We start from the raw sequence: 21,392 nt of genomic DNA, 5'->3' as shown, positions 1-21,392 counted from the left end.
TCATTTACAGCAAAATATAGGAGGATTTTTGTGGTAGCAAAGAATTTTAAACAAAGTGCCCATGGATTAGGAAATATCTAAAGAAAAAGTGATGCATGAATATAATAGAATATTATCCTTAGGGGAAAATATGGAGGCTTACATAGATTGATGCAGTCTGACATAAACAGAACCAGGACAACAGTATATATACAATGACTACAATTATGTAAATAAAACTGAACATCATTTAACCAAAGTTGACCTTGGAGAGGAGTTGAGAAGATGTACTTTCATCCTCTCATTGCAGAAGCTAGAGCCCCAAAAAATGAAATATTCAAGGCACTAATTATTTATTAAGCCTTCATTAATATGCCAGAAAAACAGAAATAGTTCCTACCCTCGACCTCACATTCCAATGAGGGAAAGATGTTATGGAGGAAATGAATAAACCTGGGTGTGTGAGTTTGGAAAAAAAACCAAAATTGTTTATAGTAGATAGAGTAACCTCTGAGACCAAAGAAACTGAGCTCTAGGATTTGTACTTCTTTTCTTATTGTTAATGACAGAATGAGTAGATTTTAAAAGAGGCCTCCACCATCTTAGAGATTTCCTGCCTATATAGGGATTTCTGATGAGACTCACCTCAAGAGATATGTTCCCACAGGAACAAACTTGACCTTTAACAGCTCTCATGACCTCAAGACTTGCATGTTTCCCCACTTCTGCCACAGAATGCCACTAAGTGGCACTGTACTCTAAGCAAGCCTAAAAAGGCATAAAAATCCAATCTGTACTATTAAAAAGTTGAAGCTGCTACCAGCCCAAGCAGTCTTCTTTAGTGTACTAATAAATGTATGTTTTTAATCTTATGTATTTTTGATCCCCAATTTTATAATATAATGGGTAAAATTTTCCCTGGGTTTCTAATGAATCAGGTTTGGAAACTCTCAAAACACTATATATAAACTAAATTGAAGATACTCTTAAAGGATAGAAAGTAACATTAAGGAGGACTGAGAAAAACTCCTTGAAAAAAGGCAAGATTTTAGCTCAACTTGAAGGAAGCCAGAAAGTTCAGGGGAGGAGGAAGGGAATCTAGGCATTGAATGTTGTCTGTAGTCAGACTGATTTGCTAAAGTATATTTTTTATTCCCTCCTTTTTGATCTTTATTAGAAGAGATAGCTCACTGGGTTGTTTGGTGTTTGTTGTTTTTCAGTCATATGTGATCCATTTTGAAGTTTTCATGGGGCAGAGATACTAAGTAGTTTGTCATTTCTTTCTTGAGCTCATTTTAAAGATGAGGCAAACAGGCCTAAGTGACTTGCCCGGTGTTACAGTTAATAAGCATCTGAGGCCAGATTTTAACTCAGGAAGGTGAGTCTTCATGAATTTAAACCTAGTGCTTTATCTACTGTGCCACCTAGTTGTTTGGGGTTTGGGGGGGGGAGGGAAGAGAGAAGATATATATAGAAATGAATACGAAATTAAAAAATAAAAGGTATCAGTTTAAAAAGTCTGTCCTCTCTCTCCTTTTCCTTGATGCCATTTCTCCTTGATTATTTACTGCATTTGCTGACCCAACTATGAGTCCATGATCACTTTTTTTTTGTAATCTTCCTACTGCACCAGTATAGTAAGCAAGCATTTCTCATCATCTCCTAAGTTTAAGGCACTGTGAGAGGTACTGGTGATATAAAGACAAAAAAAAATGAAACAATTCTTCCTCACAGGAAATTTCAATCCTAGTGAATGAGATGACATGTTCATAAGTATAGATAGAATAAATACAAGGCATTTCAATACTTGGTAATTAGAGAGAAAATGTAGTAGTAGTTGCGCACTGTAGAAAAGGCTGCAATATAAAAGTTACTTGAGCTAAATCTTGAAGGAAAAAGATTCTGTAAAATGGAAATGAGGAGATTGGGGAGGAGACAAGGTGATCATTTCCGGACATGGAGGGTTGTTAGGACAAAGATTCAGAGATAGGAATTGGAGCATAGTGTAAGAAGCAAAAAGAAAGGCAGTTTTTCTGGATTGTGGAGTTCAGAAAATAATGTGTAAAGACACTAAAGTACAAAAAGTAAAGTTTATACTAAAAGCAATAGGGAGCCATTGGAATTTGAATAGAGGAGTGACATGTTCAGATTTTCACTTAAGGAAAATCATATTGACAGTTCTGTGGAGAATAAATTGGAATGAGAAGAGACTTGATATGTAGGGAAACATTTAACAGGTTATTTCAGTAATTTAAGAGAGAAGTGATGAAGGTCAGTGCTAATAAAGTAATGACTATATGAGTAGAGAGAAGGGATTGTCAGAATAAAGGATTTAGGTTGGTTTGAAGGCAATAGAGAAGGAAGGGATTAATGAGAAAATAGGGAGAAGTGAAAGAGGGAATAGTCTATTAGAGGCCAGGAGGGGAGAGAATATGGAATCAATGACATTTATAGAAAGATTGTTTGAGGCAAGTGGGACAATCTTTGTACAAAAACATTTATAGTAGCTCTTTTCATAGTAGCAAAAAATTGGAGATTGAGAGGATGCCCATCAATTGGGGCATGACTGAACAAGTTGTATTTGATTGTAATGGGATATTACTGTGCTATAAAAAATGATGAACAGACTGATTTCAGAAAAACTTGCAAAGATTTATATGAAATGATACAAATGAAGTAAACAGTACCAAGATAACATTGTACACAGTAACAGCAGGGCTGTCCAAAATGCATGTGACCTACAGTGGAATTTTATGCTACCTACTCCCTGTGAGTTTACTAAATGCTTTTAGTGAATGAAGCTGAGCTACTGCAGGGCTCTCACTAAAATGGCAAATCAAAATAGATTGTCTATTTTTTTCAACAAAACCTTTTAAAAGTAAGGTTGGACAGCCCTACTGAATGATGATCAACTGTGAATAACTTGGCAATTCTCACAATACAGTGATCAAAGACATTTCCAAAGGACTCACAATGAAAAATGCTATCTACCTCCAGAGAAAGGACTAATAGAATCTGAATGAATATCAAAGCCTGCTATTTTTCACTTTCTGCATTTTTTCTGGGTTTTTTTTTTTAATTTATGTCTGTTTTTCATGACTGATATGTTAATATTCACATGATTGAACCATCTCAGGAAAGGGGAAGATGAGGGAAGGAGAAAGAAAATTTAGAACTCAATTTCATTTCAAAATGAATGTTAAAAAAATTGTCTTTACATATAACTGGGAAAGGAAATTAAATATTGTTTTTAAAAAAGATTGAAGGAAAAGAAAAAGAGCCTAGGATAATGTTAGGGAGTTTTAAGAAGTTAAAGGGAAGAGGAAGCTAACAGCAAATGACCTCAGTTTTCTCATTGTGAGATATGAGTTTCTCACCTCAACTTGGGAAGAAACTTGATGAAAAGTTTGAAATAAAAGTGGACTTTGAAAGGAGTCTTAGTTCATTTTTTATTCATCTTGGGTTTGTCTTTGGGTCCTGGGTTTTACTGATACTACATTCTTAAGGCCTTTTCTTATGGCTATTTTCTGGAAGGTAGTCTGCAATTCATTTCATTTTTCAAGAGGTTTAGTGACTGGAAGCCTTGAATTTAGAGACAAGAAATTCTGAGTTCAAATTCTGTCCAAGATACTTAATAACCCCATGACCCTAAACAAATCACTTAATCTCTCTGAGCCTTTGTTTACTTCTCTGTAAGATGGAAATCAGTCAGTAAGTCTATCAATAAGTATATCTAAATTTGTACTTTGTTCAGGCACTGTCTAGGTACTAGAAATGCCAGTATGATGATGATGATGATGTTGATGATGATGATGATGATGATGATAAATACTTATGGGCTTGTTGTGAGGATTAAATGAGAGAATATGTTTAACTACTGGGCAAACATGAAAATGCTAAATAAATGTGATCTGTTATCGACCCTTTTCTCTTTATAAGCTAAAGATGACACACATTTTGAATATGAGCTGGCCTAAATGGACATTCTTTTAGGGACTTAACTTTTTTCCATCTTAAACCTAAGCCCATATAACCTTTTTGTTAAGTCCTTTTCTTGTCTCAGTTGTTGTCTTTTAGCTACTGTGACACAGTAGGGTATCTTATCAGAGACTATTATGCAGGATGAATTTGAGTGGAGAAAGAATAATGATAACTTTGGAATAATTAAATTTGTCTGTGTGGTTGGTCATTGAACCCATAGGAGTGAATGACTTCACCTAGATGTTTTAAGTAAAATAATAACAAACATCAACAGTTCTCACAATATGGTCTTGAAGTAAAAACTTTTCATAATAATACTATGTTTCAATTTTTAATGCAGGAAGTATCAATGGATATAATATAAATAAAAGCTCTTGGGTTGGGTTAGGGTTAGGGTTAATTATAATTTTTAAGAGTATAAGGATCATGAGACCAAAAAGGTTTGATAACTGTTGTTAAACACAGTACTAGGGACTCTATGCATACAGTTGAAAATTAATTGTCAAAGAACATCAGAAATGACCTAAAGATTAGCTGTTTTGGTATTGGGGAGAGGGGAATGAATGGTTTGTTTGTAGGAGAATTATTTTTTGTTCCTGTTTCCATCCCTGTGCTTATTCTTGGACTTTAATTTGTTTCCAGGACATGGTACGACGAGGAGAGATCATAGATGATGACATAGAAGATGAATTCTATCTCCGTCGCTTAGATGCTGGACTCTTTGTTCTGCAGCATATCTGTTACATCATGGCAGAGATCTGTAATGCCAATGTTCCTCAGGTAAAGTCTTTTCTGTGCTTTTTACTTTTTGACTTGTGTAGATCATCTCAAAAGAATAATACTGATGGGGCGGCTAGGTGGTGCAGTGGATAGAGCACCAGCCCTGGAGTCAAGAGTACCTGAGTTCAAATCTGGCCTCAGACACTTAATAATTACCTAGCTGTGTGGCCTGGGGCAAGTCACCCATTTGCCTTGCAAAATCCTAAAAAGAAGAAGAAGAAGAAGAAGAAGAAGAAGAAGAAGAAGAAGAAGAAGAAGAATACTGAGACTACTCCCATCCTTTCTTCATCCTTGTACTACTCTTACTTTCCCATAGGCACCATCCTTAACACTTTGACTGGAAGAGAAAGATAGTTTACCAAGTTAATTTAATCTCTTTTTCTTTTTTTCCTTCTCTGTCAGATTCGCCAAAGGGTACATCAGATCTTAAACATGCGTGGAAGCTCCATCAAGATTGTTCGACACATCATCAAAGGTGAGCTCTTTACAATCATCAGTGGAGAACAGGGCTACACTTCCAATTTAGCACTGGGTTTAAATTTTAATCACCCCTCAACTGGAATATCCCGAGAGCCTTCTAATTGGTGTCCCTGTCTCTTGTCTTTGCCTGTCTCTTGTCTTTGCCTGCTTCTAACACCTTCTTCACAGTGCCAAACAGAAAAGTGTAGCCATTATATTGACCTAAATGTAGGCCACACTCTTAAAATGCAGTCTCCTTTGTAAGAAACAAAATATACACTGAAAAGTAACACCAGCTCTAGTTCACATAAATCAGATTTGGGGAAGAAGTGTAGTGTATGTTTAAACCCAAATGGTCCTCCATCATCATAGCCTGATTCAAGACCACCTGTAGCACATTCCTGTCCACTGAGTATTCATCTTTCTCCTATACTAGATGAATGTGGATTATTGCATTAAAATACTATTCTTCAGTTTGAAATTGTAGCTATTGTGATTTGCAATTTTATCTTTTAAATGGCATTTACCTTTAATGCCCACATGTTCAATTAGAATTTTTATTATCCTCAGCTCCCTCTTCATGTAGTCGTTTTTTTCCCTGCACCTCCACCCTTGTAGTCAGAATAGCAAGAATGGATTTGGTGATCTGCCAGGAAAGAAATGAGTATATTTAAGAGAAGTTATCACAAAATAGGCAGGATGTTTTTCCTTTTCTGAATTCCTCATTCCCTTCATTGGATAGATATCCTTAACTTCTAAAAGTACTCAGTTTTAAACCAGTATATGGAACCCCTACTTTTCTCTAACATTAATTATCTTGGCTTCCACTGCCTCATACATTTGCCAAGGTCATTTTCAGTTTTATTCTTAGCCCAGAACACCTTTCCCCTCTTGCTATCCAAATCCTACCATGAAGTCTTCAAGGCTCAGCTGTGAACAGAGCACAAGCCCTGAAGTCAGAAGGACCTGAGTTCAACTCTGGCTGTGTAACTAGCTGTGTAACCTTGGTCAAATCACTTAATCTTGATTGCCTCACATCCAGGGCCATCTCCAGTCATTCTTATTTATATCTGGCCACTGAACCCAGATGACTCCAGAGGAGAAAGTGAGGCAGGTAACTGGAGCACAGTCCCCCCTCACTCAAATTCAGTTCATGTGCTTGTCATGGCATCACCTCTCTGATGTCATGGTCTTTTTCCAGAAAGAAGGACAAACAACAAAAACAACAGCATCTACCTTGCAGACTTCCCTGATCTGAAGTACTTGAAGACTAAACTTCTAAACATGATTGTTCTATGATATTCTTGGCTTAATGTGACTGACTTTCCCCCACTATATTGAAAGTTCCTGTAAGGCAGTAACTTTTATCTTTCTGTATCTTATAACCCCTAGTAGTGTTCTGAATACATGGTAGATATTTGAGCCCCCAGGTCCTTATCTGGGCCAGTTCTCAGTGTTCTAAAGTATCCTAGGGTAATAAGTTAAAAAAGTTAATGCCAACTACTCTGTGGTGCATTTTAGATAATAAAAGGGGGTTGTATTTGATGTTAAAACCAACCCTGGCCTATTTACTTTAGATATGGTATCTATAAAAGAGATAAAGGTTTCTTCTAGCTGATGGGTGAGTGGAAAAGGCAAAATGTTTTACTCTTTCCTCCCTTCTGTCTCCCCCATCTAATCACATACTAACTCTTTACTTTTTCTGATGAGGACTTTGCCTCATGTTTCACCAAAAAAATTAAGAGCATTTGCCAAGAGCTCCATTTTTCTTCTGTCCACTTCTTGTCACATCACACAGATTTCTTCTCCCTTCTCTTCCTTCACCTTCCCATCTCATTCTTTTCTCTTGCAAAACAAACCTTTCTACACACAAGCAATCCCATTCCACCCCACCTATCTTTTCTTTTACTAGTCTCTATATCCTAATAATCAAAATTAACTTTGGAATCCAAACTATCCCTTCTCCCCCCAATCCTCCCCAATCTCTCATAAATCTTTGTTCTCTCCCTATTTACAAGTTATTTTCCTACTTTCTACAAAAGTACCCATGACTCTCCTCTTCCTTAAGAAAACCCTCACTTAATTTGACAGTCCCTATAAACTGTCATCTTATAGGTCTCTCTTTTTCATGGCTAAACTCAAGAAAGCCATCCACATCTCTCACTTTCCTCTAAACTCTCTGAAGTCTAGCCTCTATCCTCATCATTCAAATGAAACTGTTCCACCCAAAAATTAGCAATGATATCTTAATTGTCAGAATAATGGGTTTCTCAATTCTCATCCTGACCTTTTAAACTCTCTGCAATCTTCAAATGTGGTTTTTTAAAATTGTTATCATTGTTTTTTGTGAGGTAGTCAGGGTTAAATGACTTGCCTAAGATCACACAACTTGCTGTCAAGTGTCTGAGACCAGATTTGAACCAGTGCTCTATTCATTGTACACCTAGCTGCCTCTGCAATTGTTTTTTTTTTCAGTTTTTTTTAATTTTATTTATTTAAGGCAATGGGTTAAGTGACTTGCCCAAGGTCATACAGCTAGGCAATTATTAAGTGTCTGAGGTCATTGTTAACACTGCTCAATCACCCTCTTTATCTGACTGTTCTTTTTAGGTTTCTTTCCTGGTTTTTTTCCCCTATGTGACTGACTGTTCCTTGTTAGTCTGCTTTGCTGAACCTTTATCTAGGTCCTGTTCACTGTGGGTGTTCATTTACTTGATGGTGTCATTAGCCCCCCTAGATTTAGTTATCATCTCACCAAATGCTTTTGGCGCATCTTGAGCTGGAGATTCTGAAGACATCTCAAACTAAGCACATCCGAAGCAGAGATCTCTTATCTTTCCAAGCATCTCAGTTTCCCTGTTACTATCGGGAGCACCATTGTTCTCACTCAGGTTTGCACCCTCAGCATCATCCTCAGAGCCTCTTTTGCTCTCTCAATCCCCTCACTTCTCCAAATTATTGCCACATCTTATTGTTTCTGTCTTCATAATAGCTCTCACATATGTCCCCTTCTCTGCATTTGACATCCATTGACTACATGCTTTTGCTTCTCATTTTGGAATGTTCTTCCTCTTTACCTCTGCTTCCTGATTTCCCTGGCTTTCTTTAAAACTCACCTCAAGCACCACTTTCAGCAAGAGGCATTTTCAAGATCCTGATCCCTTCCATCTAAGATTATATTTCATTTATACTGTTTTTATCTTGTGTTTAGACAGTAACTTACCTGTTATCTCCCTTGTTAGAGTTGTAAGTTCCTTGAAGACTTTTCTTTGTTTCTCCACAGTCCAGAACAGACCCTGGCACAAAGTAAGTGTTTAAAGATGCTGGTTGATTGACTGTTGATAGACATGGAAAGGTCTTAGGGTGAATGTACAAGTGTGGTTGATAGTACATCAAGTTCAGGGTAAAGCTAGTAGTCCAGTTTGGCTGGCAAATAGTAGGGTTCACACATGGGAGTCGAAGCCAGGAGTAAGATTGTGAAGAACCTGAAAAAAGATGATTTTGACAGCTTTTTGGAGATGGGTGGATGGAAGAAGGAAGAGACTAAAAGCAGTCTAATGAGGCTTTTACTGTAGTCCAGATGAAGAGAGCCTGAACTAGTCTCCTTACTCTATATGAGTAGAAAGAGGATGCATATGAAAAATAATGTGGAGCTAGAATTGACAAGATAATTCTCTGGTTGTGAACAGGTAGTGTTGGTAAAAAGTCAAGGATGATCAAAGTTATAAATCTGAATGTCTGAGAAGATGGTGGTGCCCTCGACACAAATGGGATAATTTAGAGGGAGCCAGTTGTAAGAGACCAGGTTGAATATGTTAGGTTTGAGATAATACAGGACTTCTAGAAGGAGATATCCAGCAGGTTTTTGTTGATTCAGATCTGGAGTTTAGGAGAGAGATTAGGATTATGTTTATGTTTACAAATTTGGGGATTATGTGTATAGAGTTGATATTTGAACCCATGAGAGCAGAAGGTGATAGACATAGAACTATAGAGATAGAAAAAGACCCAAGATATAGCATTGGGGAAAATTCATGGTAAGAGAGCAGGAGATAGAAGATGATCCCAGAAAGGAAACTGAAAAAAAGCAATCAGTAAAAGGAAAATAGGAGAGAGCAGTGCTGTAGAAGCCAAGGAAGAAGAAAGCAAGTGATCGGCAGTATCCGAAGCTACTGAGAGGTGAAGCAAGAGAGAAACTGAAAAGGGATCCAAATATTGGATTTAGCAGTTAAATCAATGATAACCTCATAGAGATCATTTCAGTAGAGTGATGAAGGTTAGAAGCCAAAATGCCATGAGTGAAAAATGAGAAGATGATGAAGAAATTAGAAACAATGAATGTGGTTCTGTTCTTTCTAGGAGTTTGTCAAGGAAACAGAAAAGAGAGAAAGAGAGACAAAAAGATGTGATATGATGGGGGTAGACTTGAGCATGCTTGTAGGGAGAGACTGCAGATGAGAGAAAAGAAACCATTGTGAGCATCAGCTACTAGATGAGACATGGTGGAGATGGAGTTGAGAATACAAGTAAAAATCATTGGACTGGGCAAGTAGAAGAAGCTTCTCTTCCTCTGAGAGTAGAATAAAGAAGGAACTCTCCTCCAGACAACTGTAATCGTCCTAACTGTTCTGCCTAGCATCTTATTCCTTCAGACCATCCTGCATGGTGGACAGTCCCCTCCTGCTACATGACTGATCACACCATTCCCTTATTTAAAACTCAAGTGACTTTCCATTGCCTGTCATGTAAAGTCTATCCTCAATGACTTGACATTCAAGGCCCTCCACAGTTTACTCCAAATTGCCTTTCTTTTCATTTCATTTCAACAAACATTCATTAAAAGGTCTACATGGCCTCTGTGTGATAAGTTCTCAAAGTGCAAAATGCTAATAAGTAAAAGGAGGGAGAAGGATGGGTCACCTTATCTCATACTGCATCCACTGATATTCTGCGTATTCCAACTAAACTAAACAATTCACCAAACATTTTTTTAAAGATTTTATTTATTTTGAGTTTTACAATTTTCCCCCCAATCTTACTTCCCCCCGCCATGGAAAGCAATCTGTCAGTCTTTACTTTGTTTCCATGTTATACATTGATCCAAATTGAATGTGATGAGAGAGAAATCATTTCCTTAAGGAAAAAACAAAGTATAAGAGATAGCAAGATCAGACAATAAGATATCAGGTTTTTTTTTTTTTTTCTAAATTAAAGGTAATAGCCCTTGGTCTTTGTTTAAACAGTTCTTTCTCTGGATACAGATAGTATTCTCCATTGCAGAGAGCCCCAAATTGTCCCTGATTGTTGCACTAATGGAATGAGCAAATCCATCAAGGTTGATCATCACCCCCATGATGCTGTTAGGGTGTACAATGTTTTTCTGGTTCTGCACATCTCATTGAACATCAGTTCATGCAAATCCCTCCAGACTTCCCTGAATTCCCATCCCTCCTGGTTTCTAATAGAACAATAGTGTTCCATGACACACATAAACCATAGTTTGCTAACCCATTCCCCATTTGAGAGACATTTACTTGCTTTCTAATTCTTTGCCACCATAGACAGGGCTGCTATGAATATTTTGTACAAGTGATGTTTTTACCCTTGTTCATGATCTCTTCAGGGTATAGACCCAGTAGTGGTATTGCTGGATTAAAGAATATGCACATTTTTGTTGCCCTTTGGGTGTAGTTTCAGACTGCTCTCCAGAAATGTTGCATGAGTTCAAAGCTCCACCATCAATGTATTAGTGTCCCAGATTTCCCACAACGCTTCCAACAATGATCATTGTCTTTTCTGGTCATATTGGCCAGTCTGAGTTCACCAAATATCATGCCATCATGCTTTTGCTCATACCATTACTTCTGCCTAGCAGACTCTGTTTCACCTCCTCTTCCTAAGCTGAATATCTTGCAGAAGACATACTTCATTCTTCCCAGCTGCCATCTTATCAGACTTAACTCTTTTTATATGCTTAACATCCTAGTTTTTATTATAGTCATCTTGTCCATTTCTTGTTCTCTTCCTCCTAGATACTGGGTACATTAGAGAATGCTTAATAAATGTTTATTGATGCATGAATGTTTAAACTAGGTGCTAGAAGTACCACATTGCTGGTATCCTAACCTCAAGATAGCATCTTAGAATTTTCTGCTTTTCTATACCCTAATAAGCTACAGATGAAAAGTCAGGTGAAGCTCTGAGCACAGTGGAGGCTCATCTCATCCACCTTGATGGGTGATGTCAGTGGTCTACAGTCTCTACCATACAGTCCAATGCAAGTTGTATCTGGACAACTTGGTATATTTGCATAGAATACTGCCAAGGAAACAAATGTAAATGTAATGGGACTGAGTGGGTGAGTGTATTGAGGTGGTAAATAAAAGGTGATAGTGATATACTTGGGGGAGCCAGGGGCCTTAGCAGCATGCTCAGCTCCTGAAGTGTAGCACCCATCTGTTGTTCCTTCCCTCCTCCAAAAATCCAACTGAAAACAAAAGCTCATAAAGAGAACCAGCTTATCAGTCTGTCCTTCACATTTAATTTTGTTTTTCAGTTCGGGTTGCTTTCTTATTTCATTTTGTTTGCATACTAATTAGATGTGAGCTTTTGACTTTGATTTTATGGCCTACATATTTTCTAAGGTTTGCTGGCAGCATGACAGCTGATGTATCCCTTGAGGTTTCAGAAAAGCGCTGATGATGCAAACACAGCAGGGTCCTTTTTTCCTTTATTTTTTGGTTCCTCCCTCCCTACATTGGGGTTGCCAAGCAAACTGGGAATAATTGATGGCTCATTAAAGCCCCTTTCTGCAGACAGCTTCTTATGTGCCCAGAGAACAGCTTCCCTTCTTGCTGGATGTCTGGTAGGTTCAGAGGAATGAATGGTACTTACCTAGACTAATTGAGAATTAGTACTAGTTTATTTGCCTATCTTAATCAGGGGCCAGGTGCTGACATGGTGGCATCTCTGTACATATTCACAGTGTTTATATAATTGTAGATTGAGAGCCATGTGTTGCCATGTTTAATTGTCATCTTGCAACAAGGAAAGTCATTTTGATTAGTTATTTCATCATTATAAGCCATAAGGGGGAAAAAAATGGAAGAGAATCCCAAGATTTATGGAAAATGAAAATTTAGGAGAGCAAGGGCTCAAAGAGGTTTAGACTTTTTTTTTTGTTTGGCAGAACTTAGAGAAATGGAAGTTACAGTGGGGCAAATTATAACAAAAAGTTTCCAATAATTAGAGCTGTTAAAAAGAATAGGCTACCTTAAGAACTAGTTCCTCATCCTTAGATTTCTCATCACTGGAGAAGAGATAACTGCTTCTATTTAGTGGTTGTCTTTTTGTAAAAAAAGTTGCACTGTTCAGTTGTGTTTGGGGATAGATGAACCACACTATAAGGTTTTGTACAACTCTAGGATTCTGTGAATTACTTCTTCAGAATTTTTTAAAGTTTTAAAATGTTGCTAGCAAAAGTTAATGATGATTCCTTAGATTTGTTTATCACTGTCTTTTTCATAGCCTTTTCTGACTGCCTACTACTCACTGTGGCCTGCCCCTCCCCTCTCCCCTTCTACAGTACTTTCCTAATTTTTTATTTGAACCCTTCATTCTATTAATAGTTGAGTACATGTGTCATTCTTCCTGGCAGTCTGAAACTCCTTAAGGGTAGGATCACCTCATTATATCCCCAGCATTGCTTAAACAGTGCTTTGTGCATAGTAGGTCATCAGTAAGTATTTTCTGAATAGGTAATGCTCATGGCAAATATGTTAACAGAATTTTACAGATGAGGAGGCTCAGCCTTGGCAGATCAGGTGAACTAGCCAAAATTGCACATTTAGTAGTGGTGCAAATGAAACCAAAACTCAGATTTTCTGACTTCTGAGACTCTTTCCACTGAACTGTTGACATGGAGGAATTTCTTAAAAACTTTTAAATCTCAAGTGAAAATTACAGATGGAATCTATCCCCAGATATTATTAGGAGGAAACAACTATTGTATAAAGGGGGTCTAGGTGATTTTGCAGAGAATACTGAAGATTTTTGAAGCAAATATAATCAGTAGTGAGCCAGAAAGATATAAGGACTGTAAAATTATTTTAGAAATTGGCCCTTCGCCCTTTAATTTGCTTGTGCTCTTTGTGGTTTGAAATATCCTCCTAGATCCCTGTAAACAAGCATTTTCATATTGATTTTTGTCCACTTGGTAACCAGTGTGTTTCCTCTGGGTTTTTAATGCTACAGAAGCCAATAGGTTTATCCTTTGTTGTGTACGCAACATACACAGCTTAGGGAGCTGCAAGGAACAGCTGCTTCAGGCAAACTCTCTTGAATATTTGACCACTGAAAAGGAGCCAGGAAAGAGAAAAGGCAGCCAGTTAGAATCCCAACTCATCCTTAAATACCAATCATCCTCAGCCTGAAGATGACACTACTGTAGCACAGTGCCTCTTCTTTAAACTTCAGAGAAGGAAATGCTCATATCTGCATTTGGAAGCAGTCAAGTCTTAAAACAAGTCAAGGAGTCTTGTCAGCTCGTCCTAGATCTCAATTCAGAAGTTAGGACAAGGGTCTGGGTTTCTTTGTGTTGCCTCCATTAACAAGCCAGTATCAAAAAAAAAAAAAAATCTTATGACTTTGGTTTTAAAATGTTTTGTCACAAGCTAAATTCTCTCCCTCCTCCTCCTCCTCCTGCTGTTCTCCCAACACACAGGCACCTCCAAAACCCCACAACAGACCTTCAGGATTATTTCTTTGCTGCCATGACCAAGGTCACACAAACACCAGCATAGTGGTAACCACAACTCCAGTTTCAGTGAGTTGAGTGATTTGTTTTCATGAAATTTCCATTGAATTTTCATTCTGTTCCTTGCTATTTCACTTGTTCTTATTCAGACTAAAATATTCTCTTTCTTAAGATATGTAATTTCTAAGAATTTTTTTTAATGTACTTTCTGTTTGACAAAATCCTTAAGACTTCTCTACTCCATGATCTAAAACTTTGTTTTGTTTTGTTTTGTTTTTTCAGTAGAAATTTTTCTAACTTTCCTTAAGGTTAGAGTGTCTTCTTTATAGCTTTGGGAGAAAGATAGCTTTGGCTCCTTCAGGGTTCTTCCATAATCATTAGTAGTTTGTAAGCAAAAATATTATTGCTTTCCTTTCCCACTGTGCCCCTTTAGAGAGTAGGAATTTGGATCTAGAAGTCCCAAGGATCTGAGGAAGATTTGTGAGATCTTCTTGTAAATGTTTGGCTGGGAAGAAAGCATTTTCCCATCCACCATCTTCATCTCTCCCTCCTCCCTCTTTCTTAACATAAACAGAACAGCTTGTATTCAGTGTCTGAATAGTAAACCTGCTGTCGAAAGTTTGCTTTAATATTTATGCGTTCAGCACTGCTACATGTTTTGAGCTCCATCAAAGCTTTTATTATAAGAGCATTTGAAAAGGCTGGGGAAGTAGAGAAGCTGCTGATGTGTATGCCATCTCTTACATTCTCTCTCCACCCGACTCATCCTGCCTTACCACCACCTCCCTCTCTCCCCTTTTCCCCTCTCCTCGAGTCATCTCTCCTCCCTCCTTTCCTCCCTCCTCCCAACACACACAGAAAGCAAAGAGAACTCTTTCCCCAAGACCTCTGGGAGAAATCTGTTTAATATTTATAAACTGCTACTGTAGCTATAATAACCAGAGCTAGCTGGCACCACCAAGATTTGCTGCAAATAAGATTGTACTGTGGAAACAAAGGGTGATGATGGATAAAATGGAAAACCGGTACTTTCTCCTATTTCCATGGGGAAGGAAATAGGATACAGAGAAGACTGGTCACAGAGAGACTTAAGAAATCCTCAGCCATCTGTGCAATGACCAAATGATGGAGTTATTTTCAACAGGCACGCACTGAGTCTCTGTCATAGGCACGTGGGTGATATGGAGGAGAGAGCACTGGGGCTGGAGCCAGAACACTGTGTAACTGTGTGACCCTGAACAAGTTTCTTTTTAACTTGTTTGCCTGTTTCCTCATCTGTATAGTGCTAATAATAATAACACCTACCTTCCAGCATAGTTTTGAGGCCCAAATGAGATAACATATCTAAAACACTTAATATAGTGTCTGGCCTTTAGTAAGCACCATATAAATGTTAGCTCACATTTTGACATTATTATATATCTTTGTTTAAAGATGACAAAGCTCCATTTAAGTTCTGGCAGCAGTGTTAGAACCTGAAATAAAGTCTGTTCAGATAGTCTGTGAATGTGTGTGCAGTGCCTAAGAGGTCATTTCTACCTATAAGGGATGCCATTTGAAGAAGCAGCACCTTTCTGTGGATAACTTCCAAGTCTCCAACCTAGACCTCCCCTGAACTTCAGACCATATCTGTGACTTAACTTCTCTAAACTTGTCCCTCATTCTAACTTTGGGGGATTTTTTTGTCTTTTTTTTTTTGACATCACTAATCTTCTGGTCACCTGTCATAAAACCTTAGAGTTATCTCTGGTTCTTCTTCCCCATCACCACTCACATCCAGATTTACACTTACTAAGTATGGGTGTCCACACTACAGTTTAATACTGAGCTCTCTTCTCTTCCACCTTTATAATATTTCATCTTGTGATTTCATCAACTTTCATCAACTTTCATCATACTGATGATGATTTTTAAATCTATTTATTTATCCAGCCTTAACCACTCCTTTGAATTCCTGCTAAACATCTTGAACCAAATATCCCATAAACATCTTAAACTCAGCATTTCCAAAAGTTAACTCATCACCTTTCTCCCAACCACCTACTTAACTGTGCTGTTATCGTTGGGGTCTCTATCATCCTCCCATTTACCCAGACTCATAACTTAAGTGTCATCCTTGACTTTGCTTTCTCTCATTCCCCATATTTAATATCTTGATAAGGCCTATTGATTTTTTTTTATCATAACATCTCTCATATACACTCCCTTCTTTCCACTGACCTGGTGCAAGTTCTTATCACTTCATGCTTAGTCTCCCTACCACAAGCACCTTCTTACTCCAGACTACTCTCCACTCAGATGCCAGAATGATTTTCCTAAAACTAACCGTGCCACCTCTTAGTGAACTCCATTGGCCTCTACTGCTTCCAGGATCAGATATGAATATCTTCTGCTTGACATTCATAATCTTCCCCCGAACTAACACCTTTCCAGTCTTTTTACAATTATATCACATCTACCACCACCACTCTTCAATGTTTGCACTGGTTTCGCCTCATGCCTACACCACTCTCATTTCTGCCTACTAGTATCCTTCAGGTCCCTGCTAAAATACCATTTTCTATAGAAAGCATTTCCCAATTCCTCTTTACTCTATTGATTTATTCCCAATTTATCCTGTAAGTAGTTTCCTTGTACATAGTCTTTTGCTAGTTGTTTTCCTCATTAGACTGTGCACTCCTTGAGAACAAGGATTATCTTTTGTCTTTCTTTTCATTCCACTGTGCTTATCATAATGCCTTTCACAAATAAATGGTTCATAATTGTTTACTGAATCACTGCTTTAGGGAAGCTTACATAGTAAGCTGTTCAGAATGGATTGGATGAGTTGACTCTGTAGTCAAGAATAATGGTAGAAGGCTATTCTAATATTCCAGGAGAAAGATAATGAAGCCTTGAATCAGGTTGGTGTCCACAGCAGTGGACAGGATGGGGCTTATTTTAGGGTGATTGCCAAGGAAGGACTTTGCAACTTAAAACTCCCTTGATGCTTGGAGCAACTTTGCTCAGAACTATTCTTGTTACATGTTTGTCCCTTTATCAGGACATTGCATCTAGCGAGCCTGAAAGAGTTTTGCTTCTTTTAAACACTCAATGCACTTTAACTAAGAGAACCTAAGAAGTCCCTCTTCAAGATGGTTATCATACTGAAGGACTTTGATTTGTCAGAGGGTGTACTTTACAAGGACTCACTGGGGTAGCCATCTAGAACCATCAAGGGCAGTGTTCTCCTAACTCTAAAATAAAATTTAAAAAATCTATTAAAGTTGATTTTTCTTTTCAGCAATATTTACAGGAATATTTAGACAAAGTAGAATCTTCTAGCTTTGGGATGCTCTTTAAAGAAAAGAGGAATTATTCTGGCCCTGTGTTTAAAAACAAGCCTAAAGCCTATTTGTCAAAAGGCACAGATCCTACAATCATTGCCTTCAAGGAGGTACCTCCAATTTTGAGCAAGTCTAGATCTGTCTCTTTTTCTCCTTCCTCTCTTTTAGGGTGCTCAGTGTTTTCTTAAAAATCTTAGTGGAGATTATTCAGCAAATAAATTGTCTCAGACTTTGGTTTTCCTTTTCTTTTGCACTTACCCTGGAAGTGATAGGGTCCTAGAGGAAAGTCAGCTTCCTTATGGGAAGGCCACATCAGAGGGGCAGCCTCTTCTCCCTCCCTTCCCTCATAGTTCACAAAGCATTAAAGGAACAAAGTATTAGTTTATTTCATTAAGACTCTTGCCATAAGAAAGTACCCCAAGGCTATTAACACCACACTATTTCTTAATGGTTCTTTCTCTCCTGGGGATGTGACAGCATTCTTGGCAGATGAGGATGATATATCACTCACTGATTCTCTCTTCTAACCATTTCATTCCTTGCTTCCTATTGCCTCTGTAGTTCCTGAAGGTTCTTTAATATCAAGTATCACATTTGTTTGCCATTGAGGTGGCAAAAGTCTGTAATAAGGGAATGATGGTTTCAGGTGGAAAATGCACAGCTGGACTAAGTCTGCAGCCTAGATCATGTTTTCCTGCAGATGTCTGTAGTAATATAGAGTAAGAGGAGGAATTACAGAAAGTGGCAGTAGCAGAATTGTTTCCAAATTGTAATAAGGTTATTTTTTCTCTTTTCTCTTTTCCAAGTGCTTTTCCACTGAGGATCAGTAGATGCTTTAATGGTGCAAAAGCTTTTCACCACCTGAGAGAGAGAAATCCATTGCTCACTTTTTAGATACATCCCACTCAGGGCCAAAATGAAACATAGCCAGCACACTGCCCATGGCGAGTTCTGACACATAAACAGGCAACCAAGTTTTAAACCTTTCCTTACACCTTCCTCCCCTACCCCCCCCCCCCCAAAGTCCACCATGTACTAATTACTATTCTTCTTCCTTTTGTTTTCTCAGAATATGCAGAAAACATTGGTGATGGGAAGAACCAAGAATTCCAGGAGAATGAACAGAAGCGTATTCTGGAATTGCTGGAGAATTTTTAGTCCCACTCTTTTCTTATACCCCTCAGCCTGGAGTTCCATGGCTGCTTCCGGTCCCTTCAGCCTGATTTGCCTTTTCCAGGACACGAATTTTAATTTGGCTTTTGGATTCATTAAAGTTAGTTTTGGAATTACTGGTCTTGTGTTGTTGTTTGTGTGTGATTACCTTTCATCAAAAGAATGGTGAGTTTTTATGCTGTCTCACAATACCATCTGTAAAATGAGAGGATTGGACTAAACCTGTAATGTTTCCTAGAGTTCTAACCATCTAATTCTTGTAACATTCAGAATATAGAATGTGATTCTGACACTAATTTAATTAGTATATAAAAAAGAAGACATTCAACTAAGTGTTATCAATCAAAATAGTCACCCTTAGTGACTTCATGCTTTTTCCAGCAAGGTTGTCATTGCTCAGAAACATTTTTGGAAATTACCTTCAGAGCCCATTTGTGACCTATGTGAGAAAATTAGCTTCCAAGATTTATAGTCATAACTTTGTTCTTCACTTAAAATAAGCTCCAATTTGACTACTTTCCTTACTCACTAGCTGTGACTTTATATCATCTAGTTCCAAAAATTAAATCCATCATCATTAACAGATGAAAAAAAAAATTTGCTGTTGAGTTTAAATATAATATCCTATATATAGACTTTGAGGGCAATTCCAAGATGAAGATGCAAAAATATTTTGAGTAAAAGCACCATCCTAAGGATAAATGAATATCTATTCTGAGGGTATGATTACTTCAGATCCAGGAGTGGTAAAACGTACTTCATATTTTGAGATGACTAAAGAGAAGAGTTACCTGAGGGGTGGGGAATGTGAAGAACTAGAGGCATTTCTCAAATATAGTTCTCTTCTAGAAAGTCCTGTCATCCCTGTCTAATAACTTAATATGGATATTTTCCTGAAACCATGGGTTTTTGTGGGTGAATGGCATTCTAGTTTTAATTCATCCTGGGTCATTTGTTTTTGCCTTTTCTCTATATAAAAGAGGTTTTTGTGGGTTTTTCCTATAATGAAAATACATATCGTTCAGACATTTATTGTTGAATTTTAAAAACAGGAAATGTAAGTTAGAAGCAAAGAAATAGAAACTCCTAAGTATAATTTAAGTACCCTTGTCACTAAATTTTAATCAGCATGTTTCTACCACTTGATGGTCTTTTTTAGGATTTCTTCAAAGCTGCTGATTGTGTTCATAGCTCCTCATAGTAGGAGAAATGTTAATTACCTCATTAACACTTTCTTCCCCTCCTCCCTTCAACCCAGTGAGCACTTCCTTTTATAATTACCTCTTTTGTCAGGGAAAGAGTGCTTATTGATTTTTTCCAACAAAGGTCATCCTTGCATTATTTTCTGAGTTGTCCATTAGATCACTAGTCTCGAAATGGAAACATTTATTGCCTTGCACATAGTAAACCCTTGATAAACATTTGTTGAATTGAGTTAATGTCTTAGTGTCCATGGCCTGCTATAAACTTATTCACCCAGCACTTCTTTTTCATAGTAAATGATACCTTTATTTTTCAGCCTCACTTCTCTGGGAGACCAATCCCTTTATTTTGTTGTTCAGAGAATTGGGAGAGCCCAAAATATCCATGGCTTTCTTTGTGCACTGACTTCAGAGGGAGTGAAGAATGGTTATCTCTAGATCTTCCCTCTGGATTTAGTAGCAGTGAGCCCACCCTACCTAATACTGTAAGAGCAAGATAACCCTTGTCTCATTTATAGAGATTTGCGTGCAGGTCAGGTTTGCACTTTTTATCTCTGAGAAAAAAGTATCATCAGGGGAGCTTAAAGGCTTCATTCAAATAGGGCACAAGTAGGCTCCAGTGACCTGGCTAGCATTTTCTACTATTAGAAGAGCAACTTCATGACAGTTTGCTAACTTTCCTTAAAGGCAAAAATCCCTAACACAGTTTTCTCACTCTGCTTACCCCTTGGGTCAGGTAATAAAGGTGGCAATTCTCTGTACTGGAGAGATAGTTTGGTGTAGTAGCCTTGGGTCCAAATCCCTTAATGCTGAATCTATCAGATGTGTGACTTATGTGAATTCACTTATGTGAATCTTTCCTCATTTATATAATGGAGATGATGACAGCACTTGTACTACTGCCTTAATTCAATATGATAAACTTTATCCACCTACTATGCATAAATCCATCATGGGATTCTTATGAGAAGAGCATTGTGAAAATAGGCCTTTTAGTGTATTGAAGACAGTATTATTTTGAATGGAAACTGAAAGAATTTGATAAACTTAATAAATTCTCTATAAGGAGAGAAAATATGAGTTGCTATTTATTATAATTTCTAATCTCTCCTGCCCTTCAGCCCAGGACTCCAAATTGAGGAATCTCTTTACACCAGTACAGAACAAAAAAAGTTTCTATTGTAATGCCTTCAACTCTCTATCTACCACAGGGAGAATGCACTGATTCTGATAATCTACTGCCAGGAGAGGGACCATGGCTTTCTACCACAGAGTAGTCCATTATTACACAGACCCAGAAGCCTGTCCTCCTGGGTTGAATAGTTGCTACTCTACCCTGGGAAGCTCTTCACATTGGAGCACACCAATTGAAAAACAACTTCAAGGTTGGCCCTGCATGTTCTTTGGTTTCCAAAGGTCCTGTATATAGGGGGGCAAAATCCCAATATGGCATTCTTTGTCTCTAGAAGACTTCAAATATTTGTTAAACATTTGTTATGCATGGGGTACTGCTCACTTGATAGACATATTATATTGAAATTTTTGCAGTTAAATTTGGTAGAGTACTGTTTGACCCACAGTCTTCATAAGCCATGTTATAATGGTCTTAATGCACTTACGTTGGATTCATGGACAACACTTTCCCTCAAGGGCAAGGATAATTGATCAAAGAATTAAGTAAAATGGTGACCTTTGTGATCATTGATTCCTGGTATCCTTTAATTACAAAGTAACCAT

General features: G+C 37.7%; 1 protein-coding gene across 3 annotated transcripts in view; it reads left to right on the top strand.

Moving 5' to 3' along the window:
* Positions 1 to 18,574, top strand: part of CTNNBL1 (catenin beta like 1) — a 219,567-nt gene extending 200,993 nt beyond the window's left edge. Inside the window, exons 14-16 of one of the 3 annotated variants that reach the window (XM_074211917.1) lie at positions 4,603 to 4,740; positions 5,143 to 5,215; positions 18,350 to 18,574. In XM_074211917.1, coding sequence (XP_074068018.1) covers positions 4,603 to 4,740; positions 5,143 to 5,215; positions 18,350 to 18,438 — 300 coding nt within the window. In that variant the 3' untranslated portion in view covers positions 18,439 to 18,574. The remainder of the gene's footprint in view (positions 1 to 4,602; positions 4,741 to 5,142; positions 5,216 to 18,349) is intronic. The other 2 variants (XM_074211918.1, XM_074211919.1) reach the window with 2 other exon arrangements.
* Positions 18,575 to 21,392: the final 2,818 nt, after the last annotated feature.

The sequence above is a fragment of the Macrotis lagotis genome, chromosome 1, assembly GCF_037893015.1.
Source record: "Macrotis lagotis isolate mMagLag1 chromosome 1, bilby.v1.9.chrom.fasta, whole genome shotgun sequence".
Classification (NCBI taxonomy): Eukaryota; Metazoa; Chordata; class Mammalia; order Peramelemorphia; family Peramelidae; genus Macrotis; species Macrotis lagotis.
The sequence above is the reverse complement of the archived record's forward strand: the minus strand, read 5'-3'. Positions and strand labels throughout refer to the sequence as shown.